Source organism: Hevea brasiliensis, chromosome 18 (assembly GCF_030052815.1).
Source record: "Hevea brasiliensis isolate MT/VB/25A 57/8 chromosome 18, ASM3005281v1, whole genome shotgun sequence".
In the NCBI taxonomy this organism is placed as follows: domain Eukaryota; kingdom Viridiplantae; phylum Streptophyta; class Magnoliopsida; order Malpighiales; family Euphorbiaceae; genus Hevea; species Hevea brasiliensis.
In genome coordinates this window covers 40792440-40805452 of record NC_079510.1, presented here as the reverse complement: position 1 = coordinate 40805452, position 13013 = coordinate 40792440, and the positions used below count along the sequence as shown (strand labels likewise).

Here is a 13013-nt window from a genome sequence, read left to right as displayed (position 1 = left end):
ATGTTGCATTTATAACTGTGAAAGTGCCATGTATGTTGCTGTGGTAATTTGGAGCAGTGTGCGTGCGTTGGTGTGCGTGTGATGTGGTGTGGACTATGGATAGGACGGGTAGTCACGGCTTGAGATCTTCGCTGGGACCCGATGCTTCGGGGGGTAGTCATGGCTTGAGTTCTTCGCTGGGACCCCCGATTTGGTTTATTAAGCGAAAGTCCAGCTCGAGTTCTTCGCTGGCACCAAATTGGATTAAGAGAGCTGTATAGGGGATCAGCTCCCATATATTATGATTGATATCACTGGGTGTGTGAGTGCTCCAAATTACCTTTATGATGTTATGATGTGAAAATGTTGTTGATGTTGCATTTCACTCTACAGGGTGCATTAGTTTTAGATAGTTATAGAGATTATGGTTAAAATTGATATTTTACTCTCTGAGTCGAATGCTCACTCCTGTTCAATATTTTTTCAGGCCACAGGAGGATATTTTTGAGATTAACCTGCTTTCTTCCTCGCAGGTCGATTATTAACGTTTGTATAAACTTGTTAAATCTTAGAATTTCCGCATGTGTTAGAAATGTTTATTTGATATGGGTCTGTAAACTAAATTATTATTTTGGACCTGTAAACTTAATATTCTATGCATGTTTGATGGATTGGATGAGGGAGCTGAGCTCCCATTTATTTTTATGCTGATGAGTATGTGGAGGGTGAGCTGAGCTCCTCAATTGAGTATTTATTGTGTTTACAGGTCGGGTGAGTCAAAAACTCCCCGTTGAAAGGTCCATTTTATGGTCGGACTCTGTCTGGTTGATTTCTTGAAATTGGGCCCAAATGGGCCTTAGAGTTGGGTTAAGTGAATAGTTAGGCTTACTACGGGCCTCGGGGGCTTTAGGCTGGCCCAGGTCCTAGTGCCGGTCCGGCCCATAGGTTAGGTCATGACATGTAAAGGTATGGTTGTCAGATACATTCTCCATGAAAGACTTAGGGGAGGCAACCTATATTCTTGAAATTCGCATCTATAGAGATAGAGCAAAAAGAATAATTGATTTATCCCAAAGTCTATACTTAGAAAAGGTATTAAAGAGGTTTAACATGCTTGATTCCAAGAGAGGATTGTTAGCAGTGAGACATGGTATCCACCTTTCTAAAGAGATATCTCCAAAAACACCTGAAGAAAGAGATAAAATTGCCAGGATTCCATATGCTTTGGCTATTGGAAGTTTGATGTATGCAATGATGTGTATTAGGCCAGATATTGCACATGCTATTAGTTTGACTAGTAGGTTTCAATCCAATCCAGGTTTGGATCACTGGATAGCTGTCAAGAATATCCTTAAGTACTTGAGAAGAACTAAGGATTTATTCTTGATTTATGGAGGTGGTGACTTGTAATTGGATGATTATACTGATTCTGATTTCCAATAAGATATCGATGATAGAAAGTCTACCTCTGGGTTTGTGTTCATTTGTAATGGAGGTGCAGTCAGTTGAAAGAGTTTCAAATAGAGTACAACTGCAGATTCCACTACAGAGGCTGAGTATATTGCTGCATCAGATGCTGCAAAAGAAGCTGTTTGCATTGCAAGTTCATGATAGAACTTGCAATAGTTCCTTCCATTGAGTCAGCAGTTCCACTCCATTGTGACAACAATGGAGCAGTCATACAGGCTAAGGAACCCTGGTCTTACCAGAAATCCAAACACATAGAAAGACGCTATCCATTATCAGAGAGATAATTGGGCGAGGTGATGTAGCCATGCAGAAAATAGCATCAGTTGAAAATCCAACTGATCCATTCATTAAGCCTATGTCACAAGCTCAGTTAGACTGACATCTTGAGAAGATGAGTATAAGATATTGTAATGAACGGCTCTAGTGCTAGTGGGAGATTGTTAGTAGTGTACCCTAGAGCATATCATTTAGTATGTATCTTGTACATATTTTATAAATAAAAAGGCATTTTCACTTTTCCGTTTACATAACATATTTATGTGCAATAGAAAAGGTCCATTGATATTTTATTAGAAATTCTATTCTTAAGTTGTTAAGAATATGAGTGATAGTATTTCTAGCACAAAGTATCATAAATTGGTTCACAGTGGAGAATACTTCACAATAAGGACATGACTTATCCAGAAAGATTGTAATCATGTTTGTTCCCAAGTTATTTATATGAGATGTAAATAAGATGGAATGGTGAGTCTCATGCCACATAACAAACATGATAGACACTTATGTATGATAAGTAGGCCGAACCAGTGACACTTATGACAAGCATGTGGAGTTACTCTTATCAATACATTGTCATAAATCATATAAGTGCATATAATCTTTAGACCTGAGATAACACAGTTATCTTGTATATAGGTAGTTTGAGTTTGATACTACTTTCATACTTGTACTGTGTATGGGTATATGGGCATGTGTTGGCTCCTACTAGTTATATATGGAGGTAGGTGTTGATCAAGATGAAATCTGTTACCTTAAGTAAATAGGGAGAAAATCCTATGTTCATTTAATTGTTCTTGATGTTTTAAGTTCCTGGCCAGGATAGACAGATTTAATCAGAAAAGAGTTTCTGATGAGAAAATCTTTTTAATCAAGAATTGGAATTAAAAGAGAACATAATATTTATAACAAATGGGGTTTGACATAAACCATGACTCCAGCTCTAATTAGGATTTTGTAACAAAGAGATTTTAGTGCATGGTAACATATGATTATAGATTCATTTAAAGATATTCCTTGTTACTGATTGGGTGGCCATGGCATGCTATGCTAGATGTCAACCATGGTCTATGAGATGCCTAAAATGATTTAGAGAAATCATTTATGGTAACAAAGAGTTCTGTTGATATTAAGAGTTAATATCATATCTCATTGCCAATTATTGATGAGCCTAGTGAGTCACACACATACATAAGTAGTCACCAAGTTAAATGTGATTTAATTGATTAATTAAAAAGTTTAATTGATTAATTAAATAAGTTTGGTTTGCAATTAGATTGCAAAGTCCCTAGTATGACTTGAAACCAAATCTAGGTTATTGGATGTATAGTATAAGTTAAATTTATATTTAAAGTGTTTAGATATGAATTTAATTATGAGAAATTAATTAATAAAGATTAATTAATTAATTTATATTTGATATAAATTGATTAGAATAGGAGAAATAATTATTTTGGGTTGAGAACTCAAAATTAAAACACAAGAGTAATTTAGTCATTTCACAGGGTGACATGTGGCACCATGAGATGGTGACACATGACACCATATAAGTTTGCCATTTGTCTTCCTATCATGCAAGATGATCAAAGTCCAGATTAAATATAGCTTTGACACTTGGCTTAATGTGATTAGGTCAATTAATATTAAGATGCAATCAGGTGATGACATGTGGTAAGGGTTTTAAGTGATAACCTAATTATATAAAGTGATATTATGAGAAAATAAAAATCAGCCACTCTTCTTTTTCCCTCGAGTGTGCCACCACCTATAGCTCTTTCTCCTCTTTTCATCTTCTCTCATCAATTCAAAGAGAATTGCCCATATTCCTTTGAATTAAAATTGCTAGAAATTGTTTCTAGTGTCCTATACACATCTACAACCTTTCTAAAGGCAAATCCCTAATTTCTAATTGGTTGGCAAGGCTTGAAAAGCTGGTTTAGGAGCTGCCATTGGTGATCTTGGTGTGGACAAGCTAGAGAGACAACTCTTGGGGTCCTAGGTGCTTCACAAAGGTACCAATTACATCTACAGTGCATCAAAAGGTTAGTGCACATATTATTCTTTTAATTTAGGGTTCTAATGAATTAATTTGTTAATACAAAAATCTTAAATGGTAAACATAGATCTTAATACATATTAAAAGTGTTTTAATATGCAATTGAACATTGAAATCAATTAGGTACATAATGGATGTGGCATGATACATGAAACTCTAGAAGAAAATTTTTGAATTCAATGTTCTAATCGAATAATTTACATGTTTCCGCTCCTTCAAATTGGTGTGCATATGATTGTGAATTAATAATTGGAATTGAGATGGGGAATGAATGTGGTAAGGTTGAATTCTAGACAGCTTGACCCTTGTTCACTTAGAAGGTTATAAGTTAAATTCTGTTACTCCAATTGGTGTGAGGCCAATTGAGGATGAAAATAGGGTTATAATGAAACAATTTTCATACAGAAACTTTGCCCTAACATTGATCACAAGTGGACCTAAAATCTGCTTGAATTTGGATTTGGTACCCTGTTACTAGGCATAATTGATCAAATGAATAATACATATTCAAATGATCAAAACTTTGTGTATAGAGATCCAAATGACCTGATTTTTAAACCATTGGAAAGTTTAAATATAGTAGAACAACTTTTATGGAGAACATAAACCCAAATTCTGACCATAACACATTAAAATTGCCAACCAAAATTAGATTATTAAAATTACTAGAACCAAAAAGTTGCCCAGAATTTTGGGTTTTGACCAATCTGGCCAACCTTAGTAAAAGTGGCATAACTTGAGTTACAAAACTCTAAATGGAGTGACTAAACCCAAAAGGGGAATTAAACTAGACACATTAAGGAACAACTTTGATGAAGAAAGTTTAGCCAAATTTTCACTGTAAATAAGTCCAATAGAACAGTAAACCCAAGTGACTAAAACTGAAATTTTAGAATTTTTCTTAGGAAGTTTTGAATTTCAATTGGCAATTTATGCCAACACAATTGTAACCCAAAATGTGGTATGTGGATGTAATTAGAACTAGTATACCTATTAAGTATGAAAAAGTCAATATTTTCCATAACTAGTCAAATGAATAGTAACACCATAGCAAAAAATACAAAGAACTAAATTTATAGGACTTTATAAGTAAATTTAAAGTGCAAAATTCAATTGTTGGACTTATTATTATAAATAATTTGAATAGGTATTAAACACTTTAATTTTGTGTTTCAGTGGGGAAAGAGTCTTCCGAGGAAGGAGGTAGAGCGGATTAAGTTAAGACGAGCATAAGAGGTTTGTGCACAGCAATTTTAATTCTTTGTTCTTCACTTGAAAATTTATTGAATAAATGTGTGAATTTAATTTTTATTATTATGAATTGAGAATTTATTAAAAAATAGTGTGTTGCTTACTTTGTAACTGGAAATTTGAAATGGAAAATGCTTAGTGCTTGTATGAAATGTTTGAACGATATGATTTTGAATTGGATTTCGGATTCACACTTGGCATGGCAATATCATTGTGTTCCTCTTCCATTTATGGAGTTGAGATTGACTATGTTCCTCCCTCTCTGGCTTGTCAGTTTGAGGTTGATATTAGATGAGTACTCATATAGCTAGCTAGCCATCTCCCTCATTGATTTCGATTAGTGGGGTTGAGATTGCTTTATCGTGGTGTACAACACGGCATTGATTGAAAATTTTGTGTCATGACCTAAGTTGTGTTATTCATTGGCAACACTATGGTTTACAATTTATTTCGATAAAATGTTATTCAAAATGTTGGCATCAACCTTGTGAACTGTGATTGTGAAAAGTTTCAAATTTTTGTTTATTGATGAATGACTTTATTTTTTTTAGCAATCTAAAAATTTATTATTATGCACCACTGAGTTTAGTACTCAGCGATGGCTTTTCTTGCTATCGCAGATAGAAAGAGATAAAGTTGCTGAGTGAGCTATTTTTAGCTGCAATGAAGGAATTTGGCTTTGGATTTTGTACAGGTATAAAATTTTATACCCTTATAAACTTATTTTGATGTAAATTAGTTGTTCATATATATTGTAGAACTTAATGAGCAATTGTACTTTAAAGTTTGTATTAATAATATTTTTGGTTTTCCTATTTATAAAATTGAGACTTTTATATGTAAATTGAGTTAAATTAAATGATAATGAGGTTTATGGAAAATGTGTTGCATTACATTGATTGAGATGAATTATGTTGAAAATTGTTAGAGTTATGGTTGAGATATATATTGGGAGTATTTTTAACAGGTTTTGAAGAACTCTTTTCTCAAATTATAGGTGACACTTTGTCGAAATTTTTATAAGATTTTCAAAATCTTGAATTAATTAAAAATTTGGCATATGACATAAACCTTGATTAAAAGCTTTTAATGAGTATTTAACATTTTTTTATAATTTTAAAATGAATAGAAATTTGTCTAAAATCCCTTGTAATATATTTAATGGGTTATCAGTAGACGAAGTACAGTAATTCATTAGGTATACTACGAGATCATGTTATGCTTTACAGAGGGTTAAGGTGTGACAAAGTTTTTATAAGATTATGAGAGAGGTTAGAAGCAAAAGGAATTTATCTTCATCATCTACCTTTACACCAGCACTAGCCAATTGAATAATTAATTTATTAAAAATATTAAGGTGATCCCTCACGTCAATACCTTCATTCATTCTAAGTGAATACAACTCCTTCTTCAAGTACAGGCGATTTATGATTGACTTTGACATGTACAAACTCTCTAATTTTTTTTTACAAAATAACTGGCGAAATCTCCTCCAAGATATTATACTTCACATCAAGGGCTCACATTAATCGAATCTTCTCATTAAATGCTTTAATTAATCCTTGTTGTATAAGGACATCCTTTACGGTGCTTTACCACAGACTAAAATTGTTTTTCTCATCACATAGCTTCATCTCAAATTTTGTGCTAACCATCTTTAACATCTCGAACTATAATTTTGATACCACTTATTGTGAAAATCACACATACACTAAATAAAAAATACAAAATTTAACAAGGTTCGACATAAACCTACTCCACCAACAAATTCACTATCGAAAGAAAAATAATTATACACATTAATTATTTTTATCACCTTCAAAATCACTCAAATAAAACTCACAAAATTTAGTGCACCTTTATACTTCATGAGCTCTCTACCAAAATATATTGATCAGCCAACTACGTATATATGTCACTAAAAATTAATTCTTTTAAAATTCTAATTATTAAATTTCATAATTTAAATTCTACTAAATTTCCTAAATTAATTATACGTGTCTCTTCTACTTCTACTTCTTCTTCCTCCCTCTTCTTCTTCCTCCCTTTGGAATTTTCAACCTCACCTTCTCGTCTTCTTCTTTTTGATTTTTTTCCTTCCCCTATCCTTTGGAGCACTACAAGAATCATGTGATAACCTTTGGAATTTTCAACCTCACCTTCTCATCTTCTTCTTCTTTGATTTTTTTTTCTTCTCCTATCCTTTGGAACACTACAAGAATCATGTGATAACAGATTTTACCAATCCGTTTATAAACCCGTTGATTTAAAAAAAATAGGTATAAAATTTACAAACGAAATTTATTTACAAATGCGTATCAAATTCCATTTATAAATTATAAGTGGATTTGAAATTTATTTAAAAATTACTTGATTTAAAATATAGGTGTACAATGAAGAAATGAATTTTAAAATTTGTTTATAAATTACAAAGGGCCTTTATAATATGTTTATAAATTACAAACAAATTTGAAATTTATTTGTAAATTGCTTCACTGAAAAAAAGATTTTTTCTATTGCAAAGGCCAACATGCAGAGGAAAATGGACTCGCATGTTATTTATTTGTTGGAGTTTGTACTTAAAGCCCATAAATATTTACAATCTAATTAAGCGAGAAAGTGGGTCACTAGCCCACCAACCCACTATATATGCTCTGCACAGTTACAATAAGAGAGCATAGAATACTTTTCGATGCACATAAATATAATTTTTACTTTTTTATAAAAATTGATCCTTATAATATAAAAAATAAATCTCATTTAATTGTGAGAGATGATGCATATATATCAAATACACTTAATAATCTCATGTCCTTCTAGTAGCAGTGTAATATTCTTATTTCAATCAAGGAAATTAATTAAATAATTGATTTATTATAAATTTAATAAATATAATATAATGTAATGAAGGCAAGATTTATATATTTATGTTTTTAATCAGAGGTTAAGTAGATTTAAATAAAATTTTCTCTTAAATGTAAATAATGCTTGCTAAATCCAGCCAGCTCGACCTATTTAATTTCCCACATGCAGAGCTGACCATTTTCTTTATCCTAGCTCGTTGTTTAAACGTCAACCATTTACTTGAAAATATATCTATATCGTTGTCTCTGTTAGCTGCCGCCCTCTTCTTTCATTTTCTGATTTACTTCAGTCACAGGTAATTACTTAAAACATTTAGGATAATTTGATTTCTAGACATAAGAGACCAAACATTTTTATAGCTATGGCTCTGGTTTTTAGTGCAAAGCATGGATGGTTGGAATTGTGCTGATTTTTCTTTTCTTCATATAATTGGCGATCTCCAAGGAATGAGTTCTTGATTCTTCCTTGCTAAAGAAAGGTCCTATTCATATTTCTTGTGGACATCAAAATGTCCCTTGTTAGAAACTATAATTCTAGTTGCTGTTATGCCCTTTGCTAAGAACTTTTCATTAAATGCAAGCACTTATTTTGTCATTCGTCTGGCTTGGACGGCTAGCTATAAATATGTCATTATCTCAATTCTTAACAATCTTTGTCATATAAATCGCCTCTTAACATTAATTACTCCTTTTTTTTTTTTTTTCTGTTCTTATTGTCAGGGATATTATTGGATCAACTTTTGTATACCGAGACTAAATTTCCTCCTCAAGTGATTTTAAGAGCGTATTGTCTGATATATTCAGGATAAATAATTTTAAAGTGTTCTCCAAAGAAGTCGAATCCTTATTAATAAGAAAGAGCAACTTCTATCCTTATCAACAGGACTAATCTGTTAGGTAATTACTACATTTTTAATTCATTATGAGAAATTTTCAACACTAATTAATGTTGCCCAAGAAAACTTTTTTCCATGAAAAGTCAGAATCTTGGCATAACGTGCATATATTGTAATTTGATATGGCATATCTAATTAACTCTACTTTCTTCTACATTACTTGTTAGCTATACTTAGATCATGCAATGGGATGGTTTTAATTAATATATGCAGGATTTGCCAAGATTTTGGCCACAAAACTAGTGGAACTCACGAACTTAAACTTGAAGAGTTGCACGATTTAATGTGATCTGGACCAAAGATTGATTAAAAAAAAATTACTTGGACTAAGAAAAAAAAATCATAAGATTTTAAAGACTAATTCAATAGCATACTCTCCATACTCAATTTATATACTCTAAATAATAAATTAAAATTAATTTGATTACCATTTAAACTAACTCTCATGATTTATAAATTTGACTAATTGTGATGTGCTGTCACTTATCAGGGCAATATACTCCTCCATACATTACTAGTTACAAACCAATACCTACCACAAATAAAAATAACATACCAATATCTACTCATAATAATAAACCTGTAAATTTGAAGAATTAATTTATACTATTAATACAACACCATCTCTTTCTACTTCTTTAATATTTGTTTTTTGATCAAATTACAAAAATTAATTTACTTTCAAATATCTTTTTTCTTGTAGAATAAAAGTATAATTGATATGCATCAAAATAAAGAAAATAATGAATAACATTGAATGAGGTTTGGAATTATAATATCATTGTCTAAAATTTGTACACTTATCAACATTAATGCAAGCCCAATGTACAAAACATACAAACTTTTATACAGGAGAATTTTTATTTAAATTTGATTTATCATAAATTTAAAATAAAAAAATATAAAATTTATATATTTAATAGATAAATTTTATTATATATTTTATATTTTAAGTGATGATAAATTAAATTTAAATAAAAAAAATCGCATATCTTATGCAGGCTATACTAAGAAACTTCATTCTAAATTTTGCTTAGTGTGCAAAAACCGACAAATTATACACTTCGATAATAAGAGGACACAGAAAATGTCCACATTGCTTCTGACATGAGGAAACCCAATTTCAAAGTTGCAAAATCTTGCAATCCGGAGGCGGTCCTGCTCCATATTCACCACCATGCAGTTCCTGTGGCTCCGCGTGATCTTCAAGTCCATTCACCTCGCGTTTTTAACGTTGATAATGACCTCTGTTAGTGGTCGGCGGTGAGATATCGCTTAGCCCGGGACCTGGGTGATTGGTAATTGTACAGGTACGCATCCTCAGACACGCGCCACACTCTAACCGATTTGTCTAAGCTCCCGCTGTATATTATCCACCGTTGATCTCCCTCGTCGGAATCTTGATCCTCTGCCACGGCCAAGCACTTCACTGGCCCATTATGACCTGTTAAAACCGACAAGCATATGTGGACCCCACCTGACTCTCTCCTCCATGCACATATGCTTTTATCGGCGGACCCACTGAACACCAAATTACCGGCGGTTGCTAAACACAGGACAGCCGTTTTGTGACCCCGGAGGACCCCACCGTGCGATAAGTGCTTTTCACGTTCCCAAAAGTTCACCAGCCCGTCAGAGGAACCACAATACACCATGGCGGATTCTTGATTTACTGCCAGGGCGGTCACCGCGTTTTCTCTTTTTAACAGTATCTGCACCAAGAAATGCTTGGTTCCTCTTCCTTCCAGCTCCCTCCTCCATACTTTCACCGTTCCATCAGCCGAACCTGTAAATACCAATGAATCGAACCCCGCCACCACTGAATTTATCGCGTCGTCATGTGCTTTGATCGATTCCATGCACTTGTAGTCTGAAATCCGCCATACTTTCAAGGTTTTATCCCAGGATCCTGAGTATAATAAACCTTGCTCTCGGTTCAAACTCAGGCAAGACACTGCGTCGAAATGCTTGATGCGTAGAACATTGCGGTGTCTACGAACTTCTACGTAGTTGTTGGGGTTGAAGGATTTTTTAATGGATTCTTTAAAAGTGGGTAAGCTTCCAAATCGTTTATGGACACTAGGGTTTTTGGGAGATGTCTTCCAGATTCTGATCTTCCCATCTTGATGACCAGTGAAAATCTTGTCCCCTGATATAACAATGGCCTTAACTAAGCCACTATTGGATTTGAAACCCGCGAACTCCTTCAAATTCCTCCATACGCGTATGTTCTTGCTGTCTGAGCCCGTATACAACAAGTCACCAGAAGCAGCTAACGAATACACATGACCTTCTTCGCGTACAATGGATCCAATAAGGCCATTATTACTGAGATTATGGTTGATTATCGGAGATGGTATTATCCACGGAGATTTAGCATAAGGAGACGGCTGGCTCCACGGAGACATAGGATAAGGAGAGGACTCACCACTTGTGGGTGTGCAGCTATTAGAATATTTAGGGCTTGCAAGAGAGGCTGGACTAGGACCAGTCTTATAGTTGGAGTAATCATCTTCTTGGTTGGGAAAGATTGCAGGGTCAGAGTGTAAGAAAGCACCAAGCTTTGGTCGGTTAAGACCTCTACGCTCTGCAACCATGGTGCTACCTGTTTCGTGTTTCATATAAAAGGCAAAACAATTGGATTAGCAATTCAAGAAAAGAGCCTCCGCAACTTGATAAGAAAAGAGAAACAAATGCTGAGAAAGAGATGATATTGAATGGAAATTTTTAATTTTTGATGGTGGAGAATTGTAAAGGTTAGAGAAGGGCGAGGGACTGAGTGCGTATATATATATGAGAGGATTGAAAAGCAGTTGGTGATCTAAGGGTGTGGAAAGACAACACGTTGCGATGCAAAAAACGTAATCATTTCAACCGGGGAACTGGGTGTGCCGGTAACAGGGAAACTTAATAAGGTGGCCTTTTTTTGTAGGCGTTTAGGCTTTGCACGCCAATAATAACTCTCTCCATTTCTGGACACACGTTAACATTTTAACTTGTCAAGAACCTTTTTAAATTTTTCACGCTGTTGACTCTTACATTTCCATAACAAGGAAAATTTTGACTTTTTCTGTCTTTACGTTTATGAATTGACTGCTAAACTACGTCGTTCTTAGACTTTTCATTCCACTTTGGTTCGCCTTGAAAGTTTGGTGCCCTGTATTTGTTACTGCCACACTTTTTTTTTTTTTCTTTGGAATGTTATCAATATCATACATAAAATGACAGAGAACAATAAAAGATTAACAATTATATAAATGTGGTAATATAATTTCTCCACCATTTGACTTTACAAAATAGAACAAAATTACTGCAACAAGTAGATTTTTGAGGCGGTATAGAATTGGTTTTATTCTTAATTATTGTTTGACTAGCGCGATTATTTCAGTGGCTCTTTTCAAATAAAAATTTACACGATTTTCTTTTATTGAAAAGAAAGGTAATTATCCATTACCTTTTGAAAATATAGATCACCCAAAATATTAAATATTCGTCTATATATATATATATATATATATATATATATATATATATATATATATATATATATATCATTTTCACACAACTTTCATTTTCATTCAGAAGAGCTTGAGCCGGCTATGGCCACCTCTCCTGCTACTGCCATAATTTTACCACATTTGAAAACTCAACAGCAACTACCTTGCACGTACAATCCTGAATATTACGTACCACTTGTTAATGATTCTTTGGGTCGAGATGACAAATTATTTTCATTGTACTTATCATGGTGGCCACAAAATCAAACGCATATATATCGATCATGCTTCATATCATTAGTCCAAGCTTTAAAATGGTGGCAGACATGAAAACCATTGACAACAACCTCAATTGAAAGCCACTTCAATGATTTCTCTTTAGCACTCAACCCCATTCTTAATCCTCTCTAAATGTTGCTTTTGAATGCTAGCTCATGCAGGCACTAATCTTAGAGATTAGGGAACAAAGTTTTATTGAGATATTTGTCAAAGTCTTTTTATTTTTTGAATTATGTATAATTAGAATAGCTCTTTTGACATATATTTCCATTATATTTGTGAATAAAGAGATGTAAATTCATGCAATTTAAAAGTATGAAAAGACTGACCAATCTCAGATTTGATTGGATATACTTGATTTCATGCATTTCATTTATCAAATGCGGCAAAAGAAAAGAAAAATGTGAAAAAGATAAAAGAAAAGTAACCAGCAATATTCAAAAGG

General features: G+C 33.3%; 1 protein-coding gene across 1 annotated transcript; it reads right to left on the bottom strand.

Annotated features, from left to right (window-relative positions):
• Positions 1-9806: 9806 nt before the first annotated feature.
• On the bottom strand, positions 9807-11561 carry LOC110637451 (protein JINGUBANG). Its single transcript, XM_021787558.2, has one exon. It carries the CDS (start codon positions 11411-11413, stop codon positions 10043-10045), a length of 1371 nt encoding a protein of 456 aa, XP_021643250.2. The 5' UTR covers positions 11414-11561; the 3' UTR covers positions 9807-10042.
• Positions 11562-13013: the final 1452 nt, after the last annotated feature.

Bases quoted from the DNA above. Each gene is read 5' to 3' on its own strand.
- LOC110637451 (XM_021787558.2), bottom strand. From the start codon at position 11,413: ATGAAACACGAAACAGGTAGCACCATGGTTGCAGAGCGTAGAGGTCTT.